Genomic DNA, 27,912 nt, shown 5'->3' with positions numbered 1-27,912 from the left:
TCTCTAGACGGTGGCACATGGTGTGACATCAAACCTGCTTCAAAGTGGCTGTGAAGTCCAACAAATGAGAACCCTTGATACACTGGTTACTGTTCTGAGAGAATTTCACTGCAATCACCTTTGGGAAAGTGAAGAAATTATGCTTTCTAAATGTCTTCCAATTTTGAGTTTGAAATGTTAAAGGAGTACAATTTATCCATATTGAGAGTTATTTGAAATAGTCAGATCAAATAACATGTATCATTCAATAAACAAGATTGTGCATCATTTGGAATGTTTTATTTGATGTTCAGAAGAGCCGTTTCTGCATCCATCCAAGACGAGAACAGTATTCTTCTCACAAACAGAACAAAAGTTATTGATGGAGCTGTATGAGGAATTCAAGACTCACCAAAAAAGGCAATACTGCTGCTATCAATAAGACGAGGGAAATATCATTGGCAAAAAAAAAAAAGCAGACAGACTAAATGTATAAGTTATAATTGTTTCATGTTAGATGTGTATTTCACATTAATAGTGTTATTAATTATTGATTTAATGTAAAGCACTTCGAATTGACCTACATATTCACTTCACTGTTACATCTATCTCAACAGTAGCCAAAAGCGATCATGGCAACAAGTTGGCAAGAAGCCTATAACAATATATATAATAAATAAGACTAAATAGGTGTTGAGCTGTAAATATATGTTGTCCATTATTGTAGCCACCAGAAAAAAAGACTAAGGCCACTGCCACAGGTGGGGGAGGGGACCTCCGCCTGCTACATTACATCAGCAGAAGATCTGCGAAATAAAACAGTATTTTCCTTAATCATGTTGAAATTTTCACGCCTGGGACATCCTCTTCTTCCAAAATGACACGTAAACTGGTGTGGCTACTCTGTTTGTTTGGAATTTCGGAATTGTGCATATTAATGATAAAAACGTGCCGTCATTTGAGTTCAACCCACTGTCGTTCGCGCAACCATTAAGGTTGAGCTTTAGCCCGCCCAAATCCTCCAGAGCCCGCCCTCTTCTTCTACGAAAAAAAATGCACGGTGCTCTACGCGTACGAATCAGTTTTGCACCATTTGTAGCGAGATATTTGGTGCAAAACTCACGTGACTGGACAGCAGCAGAAAAACCACTTGTGACTCCTAGTGGCGACTTCTTTGACTACAAGTTGTCATTTCTACAGGTACAAATCACAACTTTTACAGATACAAATTAACACTTTTTTGTACAGGTACATTTCTATGGTGTATACCACCACATACTGCGGCGGAGTCCCCTCTTAATATTCGCAAGAGAAGAGCAGATGGAAACGCGCATAAGTTGCATGACCGTTTTGCGCATTTTTAGTAAATTCGCTTGAAAAAATTCAAAACAATTTGATGGAAACCTGACTACTTGAAAACAAGAAGGAAATAATATCTAATAAACATGAAAATGGAGTTCGTGTCTACCTTTTGATTTGGACAAATCTACTTTCCGTAGTATAATATTTATGATGATAACTATTAAGGATATTTAAAAAATAAAATAAAATAAATAAATTTAAAAAATTGAGCCTCCGTGGAATAAACTGGGGATGGCAAATGTGTGGCAGGAGTTTTCAGTGTGATACATTATTTTCCAATTTCCATTGTATATTATTTTCTGCAACAATCTCCACAACGTGTCAAATTTAAAAGTGGTTACAGAGAAACCTAAATATTAACTCTCATGAAAAAAAAAAAACATATATATATCTTAGGACTAGTTTTATGTCCATCCAGTGAACTGTATCCGTAGCTATCGCATACAAAAAGTTAGGGATATTTGGCTTTCAGGTGAAATTTATGGAAAATGTCAAAATTTCACGCTGCATGATATTTCATGAAAGTAGGACATTTAAGTAGAAGGATGCACTGGTGATTTCCTCATCTCAAGCAATTAATTGAAAGAAAAGTTAACAAAAATAGTGGGTACACCACAACAAAAACTGTCAACGTCTCAATAACTGGTCATGTGCCCTTGAGCATCAATTACAGCTTGATGACGACGTCTCATTCTGTTCACAAGTCGACTCAGTCTGCTGAGACATGGCATCCCACTCTTATTTGAAGGGCAGCCCTCAGGTCATTGAGGTTCTGGGGTGCAAAGTTCCCAGCCTCAGCTTTTAAATAGGAATGATGTCTGAAGAAAGTGCAGGCCATTCCATTTGAAGTACACCAGTCTCCTACAGCCGTTCCCTGATGATGCCACCTCCATGAACTGGAGCATTGTCGTTTGTGAATTTTGCCGTTAAGATCCTCGTTAGAGAACAGCAACTTGTGCAAAAAGTACTGAAACATTTAACAGTTGGACATGTGCATACAAAAGCTTAGAGGATGTCACATTAAGTTCACCTGTGTAAAGGTTTCAATGCATTTTAGGCTCATCCTGAAATTTCACCTGAAAGCCAAATATCCCTAACTTTTTGCGAGTATATGATCAGAACAACCCTCTATATATTCCGGAGTGGAACTCCTTCTTTTTCAATTTTAAGGGCAGCCTTCTTCTTCCTGCAGCATACTATTGTTACAACTACTATGATGATCAGCAGCAAGATGAGGAGGATGGCAGTTGCAATCACGCCCACTGAATACACTGTATAGGGAAAAAAACAGATATTTGAGATTTAGTATTAATGATAAATGTAGATAAATTAAAACAAAAACACATGTTCTTTTAGTACAGAAACATTGGCAGACTTGTTTTGACATTTTCACCACCAACACCAGGGGCAAAATGCAACCATTTAGGTGCAGTCTGGACACCTGCAGCATGAGACTGGGCTGCCTACGCACTGACTGCCCCCTTGCCATGTTCAATGTCCCATGCTCCAACCCATAATTTGAAGGTGATGATATGGCAACTCCCCGTAACAAAATAGATAGAAATCAGCTTGGCCTATCTGAAAATGTTCAATTCTGGTTAAGTCAAGCCTGTAAAAATGCAGTTGCTGTCTGCTGGAATCACTTATTTCACGTAGGGCTGGGCAATAAATCAAATTAATTAGATTAATCGTTATGAAAATCGAATTGTTGAAAATTTGCTAAATCATGAAATTGAATTTTGTCTTCTGGATTATTCAAAGCTGTTGTTCTTAAGGTCTGTTACATTCAGATGTTATTGTGAGTTGTAATTTTGCACAAGCAACTGAATGCTGGATGGGTGCAGGACATGCTTCAAATAGCTACCAACTACTTAATTAATTTGTGGAAATTAAGCACAAATGAATAAATAAATACAAGCAGGCTGAGAAAAAAAACGTAGAAAAAGAGCTCAAACATAAAAATAATGTTTTCGTGCAATAAAACAACATTCAAAAAAGTGCTTTTGATAACAAAATAACTGTTTATTGCACATAAAAATAAATAATTGGCTGGTCTGACTGCAGCTCTGCCGCAGCATCAGTCGTCTAGGGGTCATCGCTCGACGGTTGCTCGTTGCACTTGCTTGACGAACAAAGTGTCATTCCTTGACGTGCAGCAATTCGATCGCCGCCCTCATGTTTGATGAGAATGCGCCATCTAGTGGGCCGCAAAGTAATTTCAGTTTTGTAACCGCGACCGCAGCCACAGACAGCTTTCAACTGAGGCTTTGTACACATGGAGCAGGGTATTTTTGAAACAGAATATTTCACCCCTCCATGTGTAGAAAAAAAACGATCTGTAATATTGCCCTGTAGTATTGTGCTAAATTCATTCCTAATCCTCCGTATTCTGTTTAGCCACGCTGCTGTCAGCATGTTGTGGGGTGGGGCATGCGGTGCGCAAGGCTACTTCAGGTTACAGGCTGCATGCAATCGACGAGGCTGTTCCAAAATTAGAAACAGCATCACGGCTGCACTTGACGTTCGCAAATATCTTGCATCTAATAACACCAAAAATATGCAAAGAAGTAATGACGCTTAAATTTAAAAAAAATCCTGAGCCTGAACTTTTTCCGAGGAGCGGCGTGGCGGTGTTCAACGTGCCGATTTGTTGTTCGGCCGACATCACGCTATTACTATTTGATTTGTCGCCGTGGATGGACTGAGCATTTGGGAAACTCATAAAATTCCCAATGGCCAGTCTTCCCTAAATGTCAGGTCATCTCTTTCATTATCCATTTATATTATATACAAGTACAGTATAGCACTGCGGGTTGCAGTCCCCTCTACTGCAGCTATTGAATATTTTGGTATTGAAATATCCTACGGAAAAATCTATTGAATAATCAGGTATTTGGATAAAAATATTTTTGCATGATGTAAGAACAATTATGAATACAGAAGGCATTAACTCTTTGACCGCCAAAAACGTTTAATAACGTTTAGTAAAATCCAAATAAGTGCCGCCAAAGACGTTAAAAGACGTTCACTATGTTTTTTTGTTTTGTTTTTTTAAACGGGTGGAGGAAAGCCTTGGCAAGCTGTGCTGAAAGTATCAAGCAGGTCGAGTTAGTATAATGACTATTTTTGGGCACTAGATGGCAGCGATGACTCTCTTTGGACAAGATTGGGTGCGTCAGTAGAAGACGTGAGGCGGAGCTAGAGTGTTGAGGGGAGAATGGCTGAGGAAGCGAAAACGGCGACCGGTTGCAAGCAGCTCACGCTTGAGCATTTTTTTATCAAAGACGAAAAGCATCGACCAATGCTAAAGAGCACATTGATGATGATGATGATGGTGTCTCAGAGGTTGACGCCGAAGTTGGAAGCGTTGACGCCGAAGTTGGAAGCGTTGACGCGGCGGCTTCGATCACGTCGTAAAGCCTCACCGGCTAGCGATGCTAACGGCGGAAAACGTGGTGCACAACCGAGCACTTCTGCACATGCGCACGTTCAATTGGACGATGAAGAGTACCCCGAGTCCAACGCATATTCATCAGAGGAGTGGGTACAGTCTGATCACGGAGAAGACACTGGTTCTGGACTACGATGCCACCATGAATGGAGTGGATAAGATGGATCAGAACATCTCTTACCACCCGGTATAGGAACTGAAGGACATGAGGAAGCCAGACGTAACACCAGGTCACCGTATCATGATCCTGAGAGTAGACTTGATGACAACATGGCCAAACACACACTGCAGTATATACCTGCTACCCCCCGGATAAAAAAAGCAGGCAAGAAAGTGCACGCGAAGGGGCAATCGCAGTGAAACTAATCTGTGGTGCAAATCCTGCTGCGTCCCCTTGCACGCAGGGTAGTTTTACACAATATACCTCACAAAAAGAAAAACTGTGTAGTTGAAACATCCACACAATTGTAAATAGTACCACAGTTGCACACATTTGTAAATAGTTTGCCAAATTGTTTTGTCAAATTGTTACACTATTGAATGTAAATAAACTTATTTTGCTATCAAAAAACACTTTTTCATTGTTGGTGGTAGTGTTTTACAGAAATAAAGCACTGTTTAGGTGTTTGTGGCATCATTCATGGGGGGAAAAAAAGGTGTCAAATTCACTAGAGTGCATGAAATAATATCGTTTCACAAAAAGCTTGATTTCTCCGTATTTTGGTCCAAAACAGAGCATTTGGATGAAACTAACCTATTTTCTATTGTTGATTACTGAAAAACGGAATAAGGTAGAAACAAAACTTTTTTTTTCTGATGAAAGATGAGAGTTCAATCTTTCATTTCATTTCAATCTGTGTTTCCATAGTCCAAACACAAAATTTCTGTGGACCTTGAAAGATCAATCAAAATGCTTAAATCAGCTGGCACCCACATATCCTCTTTTCTGAAAATGCTTGGCAGTCAAAGAGTTAAAAATATATTTCCACTTACTAATAATCGACAAACTTTCAATTCTCGATAATAAATTTCTTTTTTTTTCTTTTTCTTTTTTAAATTTAAATTGTGCTTAACAGCAACATTATTTTCCTCTCTTTAGACAAATCTCTCCCCATGAATTTTGGAATGACCTGGTAAATATTAGGCAACCTCCCTCTCTACCCACTTTTAAAACACATCTTTGTTCTTTGGCGTTTGACTCGGCATTGTTTCAATGTTTTATGGTGCCTGCTGTATTTTGTTATTAATTTATTTATTTGATTTACCTATTTACTTATATACTTGTGTTCTTTTATTGACTTTTTCATTTACCCACTTAAGATAATTATGAATTTATTTGGTGTTATTTTGGTTTTACCTGTCTTTATTTCATGACTGATTTTTACTCCATGTACAACACTTTGTATGAAATGAAATTCCAAGATGAGCAGTTTTTGGTCTGTGAGACAAAGTGACGTCAGAACCACAGTTGTGATTTTGCTGACCATCAACTGCACAATTGAGTGAGCTTGGTTTATTAAAACTGATCTCTAGTAACGGCAACAGTGTCCGGCTGTCAGCATCAACGTGTGCAATCATCACATCGATTAGACTGCCTTTGAGAAGTAGTCCGATGACTCTAACTGCAGCCACTAGCACCGTTGGCAAGCTAACACTGTAGACGCCCTAAACACTGGCCACCGGCTCCGTGCAATACTATGTCAGCGTAATTAAGTCTCCCTTTAATGCCCTTAATTGGTGATCAAACGTGATTTCTGTACGAAGTTGTTTTGTTGACGTTGCTCGCAATTGTTTACGCCGGCAATAAGAACGGCAGACACACGTTCTGCAGGACGAGTCAAGTCATCTGTTGCGCAGAGACTGGCAAAACACTCCCGGGAAAAACTTCAAAATAAATGCGTTCATTGGCATTGCGCTCCACATATTACTTGGTATGGGAAGGTTTATTTTGAAGTTAGCCTTCTCTCCGCATTGGCGGTGTTTTGCCAGACGTGTCAAGTATTCCCCACATGTATTTGTTGACTTTGCTGGATTTGTCATTGCGCTAGTGGCTCTTACGCGGAAATCCGGCACCGTGCCGGAGTACTTTAAGCCCTGAGATCTCATGGGGGTCGACGTGATTACGCAATAGAGTCCACTTGCAAAAAGCACAGTGAACCGCAACAACAAAAAATTACGTTTCCCGAGGAAATCACTGTGGAGCAGTCCCACTGTCCCATAGATTGAGAATGTGAAGAACTCCCTTGAGTGAATCACAATTATCAATCTGGTTGCCTTGTTTGTTTAAAAAAAATAATAATAATAAACATAAACGCACAAAAAAACGTTTAAGTGGATTCCGGCTTGTTGGGCATCTTATTGGATGTCAGTGTTTACACATAAATAAATGTCATTGATGACCACATTGTATCATGTTATTTGATAATGATGTTATAACCTTAATTAGATTTAATGTAATTATTAAATACAAACAATAATTAGTCAACATAAATCCAAATTTTTGAATGGGCCCTGGGCCACTTTTCACAGGAAAAGTTGGAGCCCAAGATAACAAAGGTTAAGAACCCCTGCTCTAAACCACGCTAGTAGTGTACTAGTGACAGACGACACTCCCAGTTCCAACCTACACTTCCTCCTCCTCTTCTTCTGCAACATGATCCTTGCGTGATACTGGCTGCCTCCTGCTGGCCGTTTCTTTTAGATAACATTGCAGTCAAACCTAATCCTTTAGTCAGAAGCTGCGCCAGACCATCCTGTACACTCTTGCATCTTGCATAAAAATAGCTTATGATGTATAGATACATCATATGTACAAGGTGACTATGACGCTTATGACGTATCGATACGTCATATGTAATGAAAGAGTTAAGACCTGCAGTGTGAACATAGCTTTAAAGTTGCTGGTGACTGGATCAGCTATAGCTGCAAACTGGCAGTTTCCATCTGGGAGAGCATCTAGCTGCTCTGTCATTCAGGAAGAAATTAAGGATTTTGACACGGTTTGGGTGGGTATAGGAAGTTGGGAAGTTATTTGTCTTCTTTTTATGGCCGTTGAATGGAAAATATTTATTTCTACATTTTTCCTGACTACGTGTGATACTGGTGATATCAGCCACTGAAAACTAGAGCTGGGTATTGCCAACAACCTCACAATATGATGTGTATCACGATACAGGGGTCACGATACATATCGCCATACATATGTATCCCAATACACGGTCTTCAAGGTGATACATATCACGACATTTTACATTAATATACATGCATTTTTATTATAACAGTTTACCTAAATGATATATTTATTATGCTGGATGGCAAAAATATTTTTGTTAGCGGCGGAGAAAGAGAGGTAACTCTATGAATCTAACTTGGTCGGCCAGGTTTATCACAATGAATCTTGCGTTTTTCTCTGTCTCCGCCTCTCTCAGCTACATACGACATTTGATTTCCTCATTCATATTGTCAGCTGGCGAGTTTTGGCGTAACATAGTTCTGCCATCTGTTATTTAATTTTAAAAAAAGTCAAGAGGCCTAAACTAAAAGTCCACTTTTTTCATGAACATGGTATGTCCTTTTGACAATAATCCCGTTGATAAAGATGCACTCTAAAAAGAGCCAAATTAAGATTTAAATTGTTGACCAACTTAACAAAATTGCTTCAATTGGTAACACATAATTGAATTAAATTAATCCAAAGTGAATACATTAACTCTTTGACTGCCAGACGTTTTCAGAAAAGGGATGCCATCAGTGCCAGCCGATTTAAGCATTTTGACTGATCTTTCAAGGTCCACAGAAAATGTTCTGTTTGGACTATGGAAACACACGTACTACCAAATGAAAGATTGGACTTTCATCTTTCATCAGAAAAAAAAGTTTGTTTCTACCTTATTCCGTTCTTTAGTAATCAACAATAGAAAATGGTTAGTTTGATCCAATTTCGCCTGTTTTGGACCAAAATACGGAGAAATCAAGCTTTTAGTGAAACGATATTATTTCATGCATTCTAGTGAATTTTACACTTCTTTTTGTCCATGAATGATGCCACAAACACCTAAATAGTGCTTTACTTCTATAAAACACTACCACCAAGAATGAAAAAGTGTTTTTTGATAGCAAAATACGTTTATTTACATTCAACAGTGTAACAATTTGACAACAATTTGGCAAACTATTTACAAATGTGTGCAACTGTGGTGCTATTTACAAATATGTGGATGTTTCAACGACAGTTTTTCTTTTTGTAACACTCTCCTGCGTGCAAGGAGACGCAACAGCATTTGCACAACAGATTGCCTCTTCGCGTGCTCCACTTTCTTGCAGGCCGTTTTTTCCGGGGAATAGCAAGTATATACTGCAGTGTGTGTTGCCATCAAGTCTAATATCAGGATCATGCTACGGTTTCGTTACGTCTCGCTTCCTCGTGTCCTTCAGTTGCTACACCGGGTTGTAAGAGATGTTCTGATCCATTTTATCCACTCCATTCATGGTGGCATCGTAGTCCAGAAACAGTGTCTTCTCCGTGATCAGACTGTACCCGCTCCTCCGATGAATATGCATTGGACTCGGGGTACTCTTCATTGTCCGATCGAATGTCCGGTCGGTTATTGTGCGCGTTTTCCGGCCTTAGCAGCGGTAGCCGCGCTAGCCGCGCTTAGCCGGTGAGGCTTACTACGTGATCATAACAGTCGCGTCAAGGCTTCCAACTTTGGCGTCAAGCTCGGAGTCATCATCATCATCATCATCAATCTGCATTGGTCGATGCCAACTCTCCATCGCCCGATCGAATGTCCGATTGTGTAGAAGTACCCGGTCGGTTATTGTGCGCGTTTTCCGGCCTTAGCAGCGCTAGCCGCGCTAGCCGCGCTTAGCCGGTGAGGCTTACTACGTGATCATAACAGTCGCGTCAAGGCTTCCAACTTTGGCGTCAAGCTCGGAGTCATCATCATCATCATCATCAATCTGCATTGGTCGATGCCAACTCTCCATCGCCCGATCGAATGTCCGATTGTGTAGAAGTACCCGGTCGGTTATTGTGCGCGTTTTCCGGCCTTAGCAGCGGTAGCCGCGCTAGCCGCGCTTAGCCGGTGAGGCTTACTACGTGATCATAACAGTCGCGTCAAGGCTTCCAACTTTGGCGTCAAGCTCGGAGTCATCATCATCATCATCATCAATCTGCATTGGTCGATGCCAACTCTCCATCGCCCGATCGAATGTCCGATTGTGTAGAAGTACCCGGTCGGTTATTGTGCGCGTTTTCCGGCCTTAGCAGCGCTAGCCGCGCTAGCCGCGCTTAGCCGGTGAGGCTTACTACGTGATCATAACAGTCGCGTCAAGGCTTCCAACTTTGGCGTCAAGCTCGGAGTCATCATCATCATCATCATCAATCTGCATTGGTCGATGCCAACTCTCCATCGCCCGATCGAATGTCCGATTGTGTAGAAGTACCCGGTCGGTTATTGTGCGCGTTTTCCGGCCTTAGCAGCGCTAGCCGCGCTAGCCGCGCTTAGCCGGTGAGGCTTACTACGTGATCATAACAGTCGCGTCAAGGCTTCCAACTTTGGCGTCAAGCTCGGAGTCATCATCATCGTCGACATCAATGCGCTTTTTAGTATTGATTGATGCTTTCCGTCTTTGAAAAAAATGCTCAAGCGTGAGCTGCTTGCAACCGGTTGCTTGGTCAGCCATTGTGGCTTCATCAGCCATTGTCTCCTCAACACTCTAGCTCCGCCTCACGTCTTCTACTGACGCCCACGGTGGGCGGCCCATCCAACCTTGTGCAAAGAGAGTCATTGCTGCCCTCTAGGGGCCAAAACGAGTCTTTTACTAATCAGATCTGCCTGATACTTTCAGCACAGCTGCCCAAGGCTTTCCTGCACCCGTTTCCAAAAAAAAAACAAAAAAACATAGGGGACGTCTTTTAACGTCCTCGGCGCCCTTCCCTAGGTTTATGCTAAACGTTTTATAACGTTTATGGCGGTCAAAGAGTTAAGTTTAATGAACTCATAATTAATACTTTGGATTAATTAGATTGTGTGTTACCAATTGAAGCAATTTTATTAAATTGGTCAACAATCAATTTATCTTAATTTAGTTAAACAATTCTCTTTTTAAAGTGTGCAGCATTACTGCGCAAGAGATTCAATATTTGTTGTGAGATAGTTACCAGCCGCGCATAGATGTTTTGGCATTTACAGACAGTTATGTTTTTGAAGGGTACGGTGAAAGTTTTAGATGTTTGAGTTCATCTCGTAAAAAAATTCTGAACACTGCTTAGTCTGGTCTGTTTAACAAGGGTGATGCTTTCAAGGGCATAAAGCTTCAAACAACTTGGTTCCTAGGATCATTTGGGACACACAAACCCCTCTTCCATGAAAAGTAGACCACTCAGGTTCTGTAGGAGTGTTGTAGCAACAGTTGTTTTAAATAGGACCATAGCGACTGTCCATTTTCATTGAGGCCAAAGTTTAAATACTACTTTAAAGCTAGCACAACTTGCTATAAATCACAATAAATCATTCACAATTGTGGGTCACATACTTGTAATGCATAGCAAATTTATCCAGGAAGGTTTTGGGGGGGGGGGTCCGTTTTCTTCAGTTTTAACTTCGACAGGATGGAGTTCACAAGAAAATTGGAAAAAGTAATGAAATTGCAAATTTACTCACAAAAGGACTTCATTCACTCTTTGCTTATCCTATTTGGGATCTAATTCTTACGTCATAAAACGCCTGGCATTTTAACTGGTGCCCACACTCTGTGTACAAATATTTCATTCTTTGTGCATTATGTTTCAACTAGTCATTCATTTGTCTACATTAGGGGTGTCAAACTCATATTAGTTCAGGGGCCACATGGAGGAAAATATATTACCAAGTGGGCCGGATCGGTAAAATGATGGTATATAATTTAAAAACAATTGGCGTCAATTATACGCAGATTTTCGATATTTGCGAGCCAGCCCTAAATTGCAGGGCGCAACTGTAAATATATTGCCCCCCCCAAATAAAAAACACAAATGCAAATATGTAATATGTAAAATGACATCTAAAGCAATTCTGTGTACAAGTTGCATTGCTCATCTGAGGATTGCTTGTGAAATTACGAATTTATATGCTTTGATTGTGGCTGGCTAATGAATTGGTCCGACAATATTCATTTTTTTTATTTTACAAAATCGTCTCGCGGGCCGGATTAAACCCCTTTGCGGGCCTGATTCGGCCCGCGGGCCGTATGTTTGATACCACTTGGTCTACATTGTTGAATGCTGGAAAGTATACTCAACTCACAGACTTTACATAAGGCACACTTAAAAGTCTTACATTTTCTCAAAAATCGACTGGGCACCTTATAATGATAAAATAAGGTGTGCCTTTTCTGTGCACCGAATTCCAAAATCTGTCAATGTTGTTGTGCGATTTTGGTAAGCACAACACTTGACGGCGCCGACACATTTCTTATAGGGATGCACAATATTTTTTGAACTGATAAAATATCTGCTGATTTGGGAAAAGATTGTCATTTTGAATTGACCCGATAGGTACATTTTATCCGATACGCGAGCAGTCACAGCCCACAATAGATGACCACGTTGCTCTGCTTACGTCATCTATCGCGCTCTTGCTCTTGCAGACCCGATCGGGAAACCCCCCCATAAAAAAACAGACCAAGCTGGGCCGCCGGTCTTGTGAGGCCCACACTCATAGCAAACTAGCACATAGCAATCAACATGTCCTCACCAGTTGGTCTTTTTTCTCCATTGCAGGAGAGCAAATCATGTTCAGCATGGATTCCGATTCTGAGAGGGGGAAAGAAGGCTACTGCTCACTGAAAATCCATCATTGCGGCAAAGCCATTTTGAACAAACATGAAGCAGCAGCTACGGCAGCTAATGGCGCTAAACTAACAAAAACAGTGTGTGTGACTGTCCCCATTTTGCATGCGTTTGACAACTATAAAAACATTTCCAAACACGGCGAAAAGGCTAAAGCCATTAACGCCAAAGTTATGGTATTCACTGTGCTAGACAACCAGCCATTTTCTGTACCAAGCCGTCGCTTCTTTCACCAATGTGTCCCTTCCCGCCCTGTATGATGTTACCACTCATATCACTTGATCAACAACAACGGACTACACTTATGTTTTACCTCAGTGAAGGGGTGGGGGTTTTCAAGGATGCGTGTCATACTGTATGCACTTTTGTCTATTTATTAGATTTAGATTTTTCTGAGTTAAGTTTGACCTATGTCAATGCATATAATTTTACCTACCGTTCACCTACCTCATCCTCATGCACTATTGCACTTATGGTGAATGCATTTCGAGTGCATACATACATGAATGTTTTTTTGTTTTTTTTAGATAAACTAGTTGTAACAGGAAATTATCAGTTATCGTATCGGTTGAAATTTTTCATATCGTGCATCACTAATTGCTTATATACAGGAAAGGCGGATGCGATTGAGGTAGGCATGCAGGAATGAAGATTTGCTTGTGTGTGAATGAGGGTTCTGGAGGGCGCATGCGTAGGTACAGCCGTGGGAGAAAGAGAGGAAGGAGGCAGAAGAGAGTTGAGGCTATATGTACTCAAATGTGGAGATGAAACGAGAACGTGAATAAAAGAGAGATAAAACACCAAACTGCAGTGCAACCTCCTGTCTCCCGTAGTTAATTTCATCTATCCCATTTGGACCTCGCCTTTTTGGCAAAGTGCGGAGACGACTCGTACTCTGGCCGTGAGATCGACCAGGAACGGATAACAACACTATACTGCCAGTATTTATTTGCACAATGCAAAACAACATTAGTTTGGCTAAGGACCCCCAAAAATGGCATCAGTGAAGAGACATGCTTATGAGGCAAGCTATCAGTTACGCAGTTGTACATGGGAATAGAGCAGCCGCCAACCGCTGGACATGGGCATGAACTGGGCGTTTAGAGTGAAGTTGCAATCAGCGTGAGAGTGTTAGATGAGAGATGGCAACACACTTTCACCAAACTGGGAGGCAGCGCCGGGCGAGTTTGGCCACCGACTGATCAAAAATAACATGAGTACATTGAACAAAGTACAACCGAATTCACTGTTTTGCTCCCGTTGACTTTTTAAAACATACAGGCATGCTAAAATATACGGTGGCATGCATGCCTACCGTTTGTTTTTAGCATGCATGCGCCCAATAATTCTTTACGTATGGGTTAAATACAGAAATAGCACCCGTAACCTTTTAATATGGTGCGCCTTTTGTTTGCGAAAATACGATACTAGAAAAGATACACAACTTTGCATGCCATTTAATTTCTTGCATGCACTATGGATTCTGAAACATTGCAAATGCACCCACTGTCAGATTAATGAAGCTTAACACATCAAACACTCACCTTCAAAGACGGATTGTTTGTCGTCATCAGAGCACTGAGTTTGGCTCAACTCTCCCAGCTGTTTATTACTGCTGCGGCTTGGAATGAAAGCCTGAACGTTAAAACAGTAGCTTTCTCCTTGATCCAGATCAGTCAGCTCTATTACACTAATTTTTGAGATAAACACTTTCTGAAAGCAAAGGATGATGAGAGAAATAATTAATTCATCATTCATTTTCAATTTATGCTGAATTTGATGACGGATGAAATTTACCTTGCCAGAGCTCTTATTTTTACGATAAGTAACTTTATAGTGTAGTTTCTCTAAGAAAATGTCTCTGATGTTCAGCTGGCGACCATCTTTAAACAATGCAGTGAGTGGCTCAGTCACAAACAGTGTAGTCTTGTTTTTGTAGTTGCTCACCTCCAGCTTGAAATCAGGTCTACCTATATCAGCTGGAAAGAAAATGCTGATCAGATGTTGCTTGTTGGCAGAAAAAGTAATGATAGCTTAATGTTTGACCTCCCATAAATTTTCAATTTTAAAATTTTACCACAGTTTGAACATGAAAACGTTATCAAACACATGTGTGCTGTCAGTCGTGTCCTCTCAGGTAGTTTTGTGTTTTGATTGCAGCAGCAGCCTGACTAGTGGGCGGGCCCCAGGAGACACACACCTGCAGCCACTTCTCAATCAGTAAAGTGTGTATATAGAGCCAGCTGACGTCTGAGTCACTTGTCGGACTATTCAATTTGCTCACCTCCTTAGCTCAACTGTAGTCGCGACTTCCTGATCCTGTTCCTCGACCGTTCTTGATCTTGCTTCCGTGTTTTTCTGTAAGTACTTTTTTCTTTTTCTTTTGATTATGTAGAGTTCCGCATTTTGACGTGCGCTTTCAGTTCTTCTCGTTCCTTGAATTTGCAAGCGATTTCAGTTGTACTTTATTGTGTGCTTTTTGTGTAAAATTCATTTTTGTGTTCCTACTCTGTGTCTACATTTTTGGTATCCACTGCTTACACGTAAGAGAATGGTCCGACCATGGATCCCGTAAAAAACACTAAGATATGCCATGCCCTAACCAGCCAGAGACAAATCGTGGGGCGCCATGAACAATCCCTGACTGAGCTTAGGGAGGCGGTAGCCATGTTAGTTTCCCGGTTTGACGCTTTGTCCGCCCATGTTATTTTGAGGGGCAAGCCCGGAGGAATTCCTCCGGCACCCCGGTAGCACACAATATCTGCAAACACAGTTTACCGTACCCGTCTCGTTATGGTGGCGAACCCGGGTTATGCTACCAATTCATTCATCAGTGTTCATTAATATTCGATCAGCAGCCACTCACGTACTCTAGCGACAATGCGAGAGTGGCATACAATGAGCCTACTTATTGACAAGGCAGCCACTTGGGGTGTGGCGATCAGCAATGCTAAACCTGAATTGCGTACGTCACTCCCAGACTCTCACTGAATTTAAACGAGTGTTTGATCACCCCGTTAAGGGCAAAGAGGCTGAGAGTCTGCTACTGGATTTTACTCAAGAACATTTATCTGTAGCCGATTACTCCGTCCAGTTCCGCATTTTGGCCGCCGAGAGCAGTTTTGGTGAGCTCGCCCTTTGTAGCGTGTTTTGCAGAGGACTGAGTTCCCAAGTCAAGGATGAACTGGCAGTTCGCGATGAGACCACGGACCTGGAAGAACTCATCGCTCTTGCCATTAGGCTGGACAACCGAATGAGAGAGCAACGTCGGGAGCGTGTCAGCACTCCACCTTGGCACACAGGAGCCAGCCCATCGACCACCCATGAGGGCATTGCCGACTCCTCCTCCGAGTATGCGCAGAGGACTGCGGCACCAGAAGCGGTTCTTATGCAAGTCGGTGGTGGTGGTCATCTGACCCAGGCTGAACGGTTGCGCCGCATCCAGACCAGGGCCTGCTTCTGTTGCGGTCAGCTGGGACACAGAGTCTCCTCCTGCCCGGTGCGTCCACCGCGCCCCTCTGGCCCTTCCACGGCTTTGAGGGGGCAACGCCAGATGGAGGGATCGACGGCCGCTTCCAGCGACAGTCACCTGTGTGAGTACACCGAGGACGATACCGAGACAGTAAACTTGAACATGGATTCAAACACCAAGAGACTAGAACTGCCCGGTGAAATCACAGGTTTTGGACACCACGCTAAAGTTATTGCATTGATTGACTCAGGTTCTGATGCCTGATTTTTGGTCACCCGGGTCTCGTTAGTTCTCTTAAATGTCATATGTTTTTACTCCGTAACCCTCGTCGGGTTTTGGATCTGGCGGAGGTGACACATCACAGCTCCCCTTAACGTTAAATTGTCCGGTAACCATGTAGAGATGCGACGATTCCTTATTATGCCCTCGACTGCTGCACCGGTAGTATTGGGGTTGCCATGACTAAAGCAACACAACCCCAACATAAATTGGGACATCCCCGCCATAGAACATTTGAGTGTTTTTTGTCATTCCCACTGCTTAACGTCCGCCGAGTGTCATTCCCCTGCCCCGACAGAAAAGAGCCCTGAGGTGATTGATTTAACTAAGCTGCCCCCTAAATATCATGATGTCGCAAAGGTTTTTAGCAAGGACCGTGCCCTGTCCTTGCTGCCACACTGTCCCTATAACTGCGCCATCAATCTGGTTCCCAATGCTACTCTACCAAACTCAAAGCTTTACCAGGTATCTCAGCCTGAGAAAGCAGCCTTACACGAATACATATCTAAGTCACTTGCCGCCGGGTTAATTTGTCCCTCTTCGTCAACAGTTGGTGCTGGTTTTTTCTTCATCGATAAGAAAGACAAGACCCTGCAGCCGTGTGTAGACTACCGGGGTCTTAACGATATTACAATTAAGGATAAGTACCATCTGCCATTGCTAGACTCTGCCTTTGGTCCGCTACAGTCTGCTACAATTTTTACAAAGCGAGACCTTCGAAGCGCGTATCACTTGGTAAGAGTTAAGGAGGGGGGAGTGGAAGACGGCGTTTAAGACACCTGGTTATGCCATTCGGTCTTACTAATGCCCCCGCAGTGTTTCAGAGACTGATTAATGACATTCTACGCGACATGTTGATTTTTTTTTTGTTTTGTCTACCTCAACGATATACTGATATTTTCTAAGAATATTGAGGAACTTCGCCACCACATTCGACTGGTGCTTCAGCGTTTGCTGGAAAACCGGCTGTATGTTAAGGCAGAGAAGTGTGAGTTCCATGCAGAATCGGGTTTCGTTATTGAGAAGGGTAAACTGCGAGCCGACCCTGCCAAGATTCGGACAGTAGTTGCACAGATTCTTGGGTTTCGCGAAGTTCTACTGACGTTTTATTAGAAACTACAGTCAGATAGTATCACCCCTAACACGACTTACCTCCAGTAAGGCAACCTTTAAATGGTCCTCCAAAGCAGAGGCAGCCTTTGCTAAGCATAAGCGACTATTTATCTGTGCGCCTGTTCTGCACCACCATAACTCTGATCTCCCTGCCATAACTCTGATCTCCCTGTTATTGTTGAGGTTGATTCATCGGATTCCGGAGTGGGGGCAGTCCTCTCCCAGCGCTCCCCGGTCGACCAGAGGCTGCATCCCTGTGCCTTCTTTTCCCGACGCCTCAGTCAAGCGGAAGCCAACTACGATGTGGGAAACCGTGAACTGCTAGCCATTGTCATGGCTCTCTAGGAATGGAGGCATTGGCTGGGTGGCACCAAGGAACCATTGACCATCTTCACGGGCCACAAGAACCTAACCTACATCGAGACTGTCAAGCGACTAAATTCACGGCAAGCTCGTTGGGCCCTAATCCTCGCTCGTTTTAACTTTGTCCTGACCTACCGAAAGAGTTCATCCAATACCAAGCCAGATGCACTGTCCTGGATCCATGACCCTGAGACAGAAAAGGGGACAGAGGAGACCATCATTCCCGCCGACCGAGTGATGGGGGCACTGCAGTGGGAAGGGGGCGAAAGGTCCAGGAGGCCCAAGCCAGAGTTCCAGATGGATGTCCTGAAGGGAGGTTGTTTGTTCCGGTCCACCTCCGCCCTGAGGTCCTGCAATGGGGGCACATGTCCAGAATCGCCTGCCACCCTGGGGTGGGGCGCACGTACACCCTCCTTGCCCAGTGATTTTGGTGGCCCAAAATGCATAAAGATGTGGTGGTCCAGAATGCATGAAGATGGTGGACTGGTTGGTGGTACTGTCATTTACTGGCAGTCCTGTGCGCTCAGGTAGTTTTGTGTTTTGCTTGTAGCCTGACTAGTGGCCGGGTCCCAGGAGACACACACCTGCAGCCACTTCTTAATCAGTAGAGCGTGTGTATATAGAGGCAGCTGACGTCTGAGTCACTTGTCGGACCATTCGTTTTGCTCACCTCCTTAGCTCGACTGTTTTGCTCTCTCTGATGGGTTTGTTTGGATTTTTTTCAGCCTAACGGCAGGGCAAGTTTATTTCTAAAGCACATTTCATTACATAAGTAAAGACAAGATCTATCCAGCATCAACAAAAACAGCAGTTAACAACATTCAGTGGCAAAGCAGAGAAAACAAAAGTAGCTTACAAAATTTACTAAAAGAACGTACATTGACAATGTTAAAACATTAGACAGCAAATGTTAAAAACAATTAGAGTAAAGAAGTTCTTTTAAGATAAGGCAAAAAAGATCTTAATCAAAGGTATAGCAAAAAAGCAGTTTTTAACCTGGATTTAAAAGCATTTACACTTGGGGCTAACTTCACTTCTGTTGGCATCTTATTTGTATGCAGCTTCACCATGTTCACTTCGCACTCTGGGTTCTACTAGTCGACCCAAGTCTGCAAATCTCAGAGCCCTGCTGGGTTTATATTCAATCAGCATTTCTTGAATATATTCAGGACCCAAACTATTCAGTGATTTATAAACCAGTAGCAGAATTTTGAAGTCTATTATGACTGGGAGCCAGTGTAAAGCCTTAAGGACTGGAGTGATATATTCTGACGTCTTTGTTTTGGTCAGAACTCGAGCTGCAGCGTTCTGAATAAGCTTTCAGATAACGATGCTACTCTCGCTAGCTTTGCTCCTCTTGAATGCCCAGTCACAGCTGCGATGCATTATTTCACCAGATACAGCGTTAAGCTGTATGATATGAACAAAAAAGAATTCCGGGTTAGTATAAAAACATTACCCAAGACTTCTGGGTTGACAGCAAGCAAGATGACAGCATACCTTTTTGCTCTCGCTAGAAAGAATCCAGGTAAACCCCACTCAGCGAAAAACAAATAGAATCAATGTAATAAAAGAGACATGATTGGGATAGACAAACGCGAAGGACGACAAACTTGAAACAAACCGCAAGAAGACTCAGAAATGGATGAAAATGAGCACTCTGCTGACGCAGGCAAGCTAATGGCTAATGCTAGCCTGAGATAAGAAATGGATTTGTGTTGTTCAAGAAAAAGATTAAGGTTGACATAAAATAAAAAAGCGTCTGGCAGACAACAACAAGGAACTGATGGATCAAAGAGAATGCTTAAAGGAAGCACACATGCATTTGCAAGTTGAGGACTGTGATATGAAAGTGAAAGATATCATGCTGAAAACTCTGAAAGAACAGAAGATTCTGAAGGACAAACCGACTGACCTGGAGGAAAGATCACAACTGAATAATCTGGGCATATTTGGAGTGCCAGAGGGAGCTGAGGGGTCTTCCATGCCCCGCTTCGTGGAGGAACTGCTGCAGAAAGAGCTGGAGCTTCCAGCTGAAACACGGCTCATGATCCAGTGGGCGCACAGGGCGCTAACAGAGATCTGGCCAAGGAGCAGCACCAAGATCACTTATTGTGAATTTCACCAGTTCGAAACTAAAGAGTCCATACTCAAGAAGGCATGCCAAAAAAATGTCCAAAAATAGATGGGAAACCATTGTTCTTTGATCACAACTATGCCTTTGAGGTGGTCCAAAAACGGAAAGCCTACGGAAGCATAAAGCGAGTCCTGAAGGAAAATGGGGTCAAGTTTCAAACAACGATGACCAAGATTAAAATACACTGGACAGATAGGGCCAAAACATAGGCAAACCCACAGGACGCGGCAGATGAGATGAGGAGAAAAGGACTTGATGTGACAGTCATAGCCCCGGAGCAGAGCGAGGACGCAATGGAGAGGCGCATTCAGCAGAGGAGCACGTGGATGAAGGCGCGCGCGTCGGAGTCCCGGTCCAGCGCAGCAAGCCAGAGAGCGAAGGAGAAACTGCAGGAGTTTCTGCGATAAAGTTATGGAGCAACAAAGGGAAGTAACAAAATAACTATAAAATAATCAAGGTTCCAACTGAAGAAATTGTTATATGTAGGTTACACTTCCTGCAAATGTTGGAATTAAGGAATACAATCAATACAGGCAAGAGAATATTCTAAAACATAGTTGGACTGTGTAGAATGGAAGGAGGATTTGAGTCACTACTTGCAGTCAGTGGGGCCCTTCTCTTATAGGAAGCTTTCTCCCTCACCTACCAACAGGTCTCGGAGCCCAAAGGAAAGCCCCACTGTTTTCCGGAGTGATTTTCTATATTGTTAAGTTTTATTCAAAAGTGTTTGTTGTTTTGTTAAAGTACCACTCAGTGTTTCCCACACCATGTTAATTCTTGGGTGGACCACCAAAGTAGATTTCAAGAAAATTTAATTTAAAAAAATATATACTTTTTTTAAACGTGTCGCGACCAGATATGTGGATCATGAGGTTAGAGGAGACGCAAGTAGCAGGATTACAGATGATGAAGATATATTTATTTTGGTTAGGGGGAAGTTAGAGGAATATATGGTCACACTATTTAATATTTATGCACCACCTGAGTCTGACAAATCATTCTATAAAGCTATCTTAGATTATATTACTTTAGAAACACAAGGAATAATAGTGTATGGGGGCGATTAGAATCACACTTTAGATTCATCTAGTTCAGGGGTGACCAAGTTCGGTCTTCGAGAGCCACTATCCAGCCTGTTTTCCATGTTTCTCTCCATTAACACACCTGATTCATGATTAGGATCGTTATCAGGCTTCTGCAAAGCGTTCTGATGAGCTGATCATTAAATTCAGCTGCGGTGAAGGAGAGAGACATGGAAAACAGGTTGGTTAGGGGCTCTCGAGGACCGAACTTGGCCACCCCTGATCTAGTTTAAAAAAAAAACACACAACACATGCTTGTCAATTATTATAGATGTTTGGCATGAGTGCCGCCCATTAGAGAGGAACTATATATTCTATTCAGCTCCACATTTGAGTCATACAATAATAGACTATTTTTTTTCATGAACAAGGAAGACCGGTTTATAATATTGGAATGTTAGATAGGGGTTGCAGTTTTGTCAGATCACTGTGCCTTGAATTTAACATTGGATCTAAACAGGACAATTAAAACAAAAATACTGGAGATTAAATGTTGGCATGCTAAAAAAGCAGCAACTTGTAGAAGATATGAAATTCAAATAAACAATTACAAAAAATAATATTGTAATGGAGAAACAGACCCTACAATAATATGGGATGTGATGAATGCAGTAGTACATTGATATCTCACACTCCATACATTATAAAAAATAATTTGGTGCTTTAAAAATGTTACGTAAGATTTAGAGGCTCTTGAACAACTGCATAAGAAAAATAATGACCCAGAAACACTCAACAAGACTAAAGAAAATGAGGAAAAAATAGACGATATTTTAACACAAGAGGTAGAAAAGAAAACAAGATTCTTAAAACAAACTATGAAAGGGGAGCAAAATTAACCAAATCTCTAGCCAGAGATTTAAGAAATAAACAGCAACTTAACATTATTCATAAAATTAGAAACCCTAGATCCAAAACTTTAGTATACAAACCTAGAGATCGAAAAAGCACTTGAAGATAATTAATCAAACCTATATTCACAACCAGAATCTGCAACTGAAGAGACAATTCAAGAGTTGTTAAATGTATTAGATCTACCAAAAATAGGAGTAACACAAAATTCAGTAATAATTTCCCCAATCATCGAAAAATAGTTAAACAAGATTATTTAAAAAATGAAATCAAACAAAACTCCCGTGAATTATGGTTTTGATATGTAAAAAAAGAGCTGATCCCTTTGTTGTTGGCATCATTTAATCATACGCTGCAGAATGATGAGAAGCCATAATTACTGTTATACATAAAGAGGAAAAGACAACGAGCACGGTGAAAGCTATAGACTGTAGCGATTATTTGGGTTGCCGTAATGGCTTATGCGAAAAAAGACGGTACTGAGGGGAGTTGTAATTTCCTCAGCAACATCTGGGACACCACGCTGACTTTGCCTGTTTGTAGGAGCAAAATAAACGATGAAAATCCTATGATCAAGTATTCATAATCTGAAGTTACTATTTTAGTTAATCATGGAGTTATTTGCTTTAATAAGAGCACTAAACCACTCAGTAAACAACAATATACACATCAATTATATCTAACAGATTTCAGACTTTAATTTCTGATCTGATTGACTAAGATCAATCAGGCTTTATTAGAGGACGTCAAATCCAAGACATCAGGAGGACACTATAATACAATAGGTGCAGAATAAAAATTAAAATGCTTTACTATTAAGTTGAGATGCTGAAAAGGCTTTTGATTATGTTAGTTAGAGATTTTTGTATTGTTGTTTAGAAAGGTTAGGCTTCAACTCACTATCAATTAAATGTGTGAAAACATATAAAAATCTAAACGCGAGAATTAAGATTAATGGCAGCCTCATGAACTGGTTTGGGCTGGAAAGGTCGGCCAGGCAGGGATGTAGCCTTTCCCCAACTTTATTTGCTATCTTTATCGAATCCTTGGCTCAAGCGATAAGACAGGAAGAGGGAATAGACGGAGTTAAAATTGGAGACAATGAGCACAAAGTAGGGTTATTTGCAGACTATGTCATAATATATTTAAAACAACCAGAAGTATGCCAACAAAAATTAATGGACCTCCTAAATTATTTTGGATACCTCTCAGTTTATAAACTAACTGTTAGAAAAACACAGGCTTAACTGCAACCCCCCCTATTGAAATTATTCAACTATATAGTTTTAGCTGGAATGAAAATTATATTAGTTATTTGGGAATAACAATTACAAACAACCTCAATAAGTTGTATGAAGCTAATTACAAAATCAACAAATCTATAATGATACATGGTTAGATGGGATGTCTTGTTGTTAAACTTGTATGCAAGAATTGAGACTATCAAAATGAATGTGCTGCCGAGAATTTTGTATCTATTTCAGTCTCTGCCAGTGCCAATTAAAAAAACACCAATTTATTGAATGGGATAAAAAAACAAAAAAAACAAGATTGATATGGAATGGGGGGAAACCAAGAATTAAGTTCTCAACACTTCAAATTCCAAATAAAGAGGGTGGGTTGGCACTGCCACATTTAGAAGATTATTTCTATGCAGCACAGCTTAGATATAGGGTTAGGGAAGGAAAATAATATCTAAATTATATAAGGGTTTGTTGTCAATAGGAAAACATCAACATTACATATCAGGGATAAATGGGTTAAAGAACTCAAAGAGGAAATAAATGATGACACACTCAGATTACTACTACGAATTCTAAGAATTGTAAAATGTTTTGTTGGAAGAACAAAATGTCGCTTGCCCAAGGTGCAGCTTCGCTTCCCACCCAGAGACCGCGTTTGTTTGTATGTGAGTGGATGAGGGGGGGAAAAAATTACTTACTGACAGCTTGTCATTGCCAGCTTGAGTCAAATGTGAGGGGTGGCGTGGAAATGTGCTGTTATGGCTTGCGAAATTCACATAAATATATATTTTTTTATGAGGCTGTTTCATTGCGTATTTACCAAAGCAGTCACACTGAATCATATTATCTGTAAAACACAGGTAGAGTGAGCGCTCGAACTTTGCCCTGATGAAGACACGCCTTTGTTGAAACACGTTGGCAGTGCATATTTCATAAAGGACTTTTAAACATTACTACAGAGTGCCTCGGATTCTCAGACTGCTTTTCACACAAGCCTTTTCAGCAAGTCTACATTTTTCTACATTTTTCTGCTTGATACTCTTTCTTGAAAATGTTTATAGGGTGATTTTGTCTCGTGTCTAATACACTTTAAACTAATGCGTGCACACATGCCAGTTGGTATTTGAAAACATTTCTGTTATGTATTTTTAGAATTACATAAATGAAATTAACTGCTTGCAGAACTTCCTAGTCACTGTAAAATATTCAGCAAATTTCCTAATTTGAATCACTGTCAAGCTTTACATCATACAATAAACTATGATGACAAAACTACAGTATTCAGCATGCATGGTCTTGCACTGAGACGAGCGCTACATTGAAGAAAAGCCTACCTACCTCAGCAATGATGAATTGGCAGTGCTGAAGTTACACAACTTTAGTTATACACTGACTTCAGCACCCAACATGGAGCTAAGTATACTGCAATCAGGTTTGTAATGTATGTATGCACAATGCAATTCGTATTTGTTTCCGTGAAATGCTACGCCGCTGTCAGCATTTTTGGCTCCAGTTGAATTATGTTGGTTTAATAAAAACTTACTTTCATTGGCGGGGCAGAATCGTGACGAGCTTGTGTATGGGAACTCAGTGAGGTCAGAGGTTACTCCCAGTGGGGGTTCAGACAGGACATCAGCTACATAGCAGGCATTCATGTCAGCCAGTGAACTGGTCAGATCACACATAGTTGTTGAGATACGTATGCAATTAGAGTTCCTCTGTTTGTCCCTGGAAACCCTGCAAAATGTTTCACACACAAACCATTACACATTTATAAAATAAATACTAATCACACAAACAACATGAAGTGTCAGATGATAGAGTAGAAAGTTATATTGGAAGAACTCTACTGTACAATATATGAAAGGGCTTACACAGAGAACTCTACAGTGTATGAGTAATCAGTTGGTAATGGTTCCCAGGTCAGAATGGTTTTAAAGTTTGTGGATTTCCAGGTGACGGTCTGTGCTCTGGGATAAAGCCCTGTAAAATGAATGAACAACAAATCATTTCAAATACTTTGTAATCAAATAATAGCAAAGTTGCAACCTGACCAACAATACGATGACTAAAATCATATAGTTTACACATCTGACCTGAGCTAGTATAAACTTTAAACATTATGCATGAACAACACATAACTTTTTTTCCCTGAATCTATTTTTATCAAAATTCAATGACCTCAAAATAATGTGACTGAAGGAAAACTTCTTTAAGACTTGTTAAGACCCAGCAGAAACTATGCAACAAGTTAGCTGTCTAATGAACAACGTAACATCAGCTATGTGAAGTTGAACTACATCCATGCATTCCTTTAATAGCTCCATTTACCTGTTCCCATCACATTGTAAATGATTGCCATATTCAATGGCAGCATTTCTTCACATATTAGATATAGCAAATCCCAGCTTTTAACTGTATGAGCAGTCACTTTTGCATAAAAAGCTTGTTAACCATAAAACACAATAAATTAGTCGTGACTGTTATGGAAAAAAATTGCATTGCAAGCACGTTATCCACATTGAGTGCCACTGATTCTCGAAAACTTTAACTCTGCTGGTCTTGTTGTGAGGGGTTAACGTTACAGTATTTTGTTTGGTAGATATTCTTATTTATTAAAAAAGAATATCATACTGACATAGTATAGCTGATCTGAGCTAACTGGTGACAGTGCTTGACTGTTTCCCCTTGTTTAATGAATACAGTATTGCTATTTAGGGCTGGGCAAAAATGTATATCCATGATATGTTTCATATCAGTTTCGATTCGGTCCGTCCACGCTCCGTTCGGACCCTTCACGCAACTCTTTTTTTATCCCACAATTCCCACCTCATGAGGGCAACTTTTTATTTTTTTTATCCCACCTCATGAGCGCTAACCCAACGTGGCGCTCACAAGGGGCAGTGGCACTCAGGTCACTTTCTGTAGAAGATCTTACCTTCACTTCAACTCACAATGTAGGCTATGTAGGCATTATTCCACATGTCATGCACAATCACCGTGTCACAGCAAAACTAAAATCACCACATAACAGCAAACTTGATAGCATCACTAATAACTAATAAAACAACTAGACCACTAACTAAATAAATAATTAAGACAGAACATGCACTTTAGACACTATTTCAATCCTTGGCGCCGCAAAGCATGGTGGGAGCGCAGGTTAACCCTAACCCTAGCGGTCAACTCAGTGAAAGGAAGCCTTCAACTCAATGAAAAGCATTGTACTTTGAATCGTTGTAATTAGATTTTTGAAGATTATTTTTATTTTAAAATGTAGTGAAATGTCATTTGACTACTATAACAATCTGCCTGGTTTGGTATGTTAGTTACACGCAAAAGCAATACAATGCGCCGTTTGTTTTCACCATGTAAAGGAAGCATTTGCATTGTGTTGCATTGTGGAAATATCAGAAATGCCCGGATGTTCGGAAGTGTCAATAGATATCATCGCAGTACATATTGATATTGAATTAACACCTTGCCCTATTGTGATTTAAGGTTCCATCTTCTTGATTTCATACATCTTAGAAATGTAAAGGTCTCATAGAAGTTAGAACGTAGCTCTATAGCGTATTTAACCAAACTGTATCCATGTACGGCAATTGAAAATAGATTCACAACATGTGCAATGGCTAACTCTCAGCAGAAAGTAGAGTAAAGCAGAGACCAGAAAATTTACAGTGTAAAATTTTTAGTTCATGGTATAAATTATAATGCATTACATGTATTATGTTAAAAAATAGGTACTATATCGTAACTATAAAAAATATATATTAATGCTAAATTAAGGGGAAATTAATTCAGGTAAACTTTTATGTACAGGTTATGTTTGAATAGGTTTATTATGATGATGGTCGTTTTGTTTGTGTCTTTTAATTATCTCGCTCTGTCTATATTTACAACACTTTGGTAGTTCAGTTCAGTGCTTAACAAATAAAGTTGTATGACTGGACTGGATTGGATTCTCCATCGAACAAGCAAATTACATTATTCAGTCATGTGTCTTTTGTGTATTAAAATTGTTTCAATTGCAGGTGTTTTTAAAAACATTTTAATATGTTGACGCGATGTTGCAGGTTTTCAAGCATGACGAGAACACTCTAATAAATAGCCTACAATACACACGCCGAGAACACTCTAATAAATAGCCTTACAATACACACGAACGCACACACACGCGCGCGCTAGTTATGCGTGTGTGGTTAAAAAAAAATAAAAAATAAAGCATTGCATCAACGAAATGTACATCCATTAAAGTCAGCGGACTTCACTCACCTGTGACGGCATTTGAGTTGAGAAAAAGGAGTATTAACAGCGCCAGCGCTGCTTTTTCCCATTTTGTGGTCAGCATTTGTGTTAAATTCTACTAGTTTGTATAATCGCGTCGAAAATGTGTCAACAGTACTTTGTTATTGGGGGGTGCGTTAGTAGTGTTACAGTAACCTGAACTCTTTCGGTGACGCTTGTGTGACTACTGTGATTTGAATGTGCAGTCCTTCAACCATCGACATTGAATGTATGAATTGGCCCCGCCTTGAGCGGATTGACCTGTTGCTGGGATACGTAAGCGTGTCCGCCATATTTAGTGTGTTAGATCTGCCTCATCCTATGAATGCCAATGAACTGAACTCAAAAAGCGACAATTCACAATGCACAAAGTTTGTGCCTCTCATTCACAAACACAGAACAATATGTAACTTTTAATCTCATGATATTTTCTCCCTTAGTATTTTAATGAAAA

General features: G+C 40.8%; 1 protein-coding gene across 1 annotated transcript; it reads right to left on the bottom strand.

Annotated features, from left to right (window-relative positions):
• Window positions 1-257: 257 nt before the first annotated feature.
• f3a (coagulation factor III, tissue factor a) lies at window positions 258-27,661 on the bottom strand. Its single transcript, XM_086066368.1, has 6 exons — window positions 27,447-27,661; window positions 25,043-25,151; window positions 24,712-24,905; window positions 14,424-14,605; window positions 14,171-14,339; window positions 258-2,612 (listed from the first exon to the last, which is right to left on the bottom strand). Exons 1-6 carry the CDS (start codon window positions 27,520-27,522, stop codon window positions 2,470-2,472), a joined length of 873 nt encoding a protein of 290 aa, XP_085922494.1. The 5' UTR covers window positions 27,523-27,661; the 3' UTR covers window positions 258-2,469.
• Between the last annotated feature and the right edge of the window lie 251 nt (window positions 27,662-27,912).

This window comes from Leptonotus elevatus, chromosome 21 (assembly GCF_054856555.1).
Source record: "Leptonotus elevatus isolate MCC_2025b chromosome 21, RoL_Lele_1.0, whole genome shotgun sequence".
NCBI classification, from domain to species: domain Eukaryota; kingdom Metazoa; phylum Chordata; class Actinopteri; order Syngnathiformes; family Syngnathidae; genus Leptonotus; species Leptonotus elevatus.
This window is presented reverse-complemented; position numbering and strand designations above follow the sequence as displayed.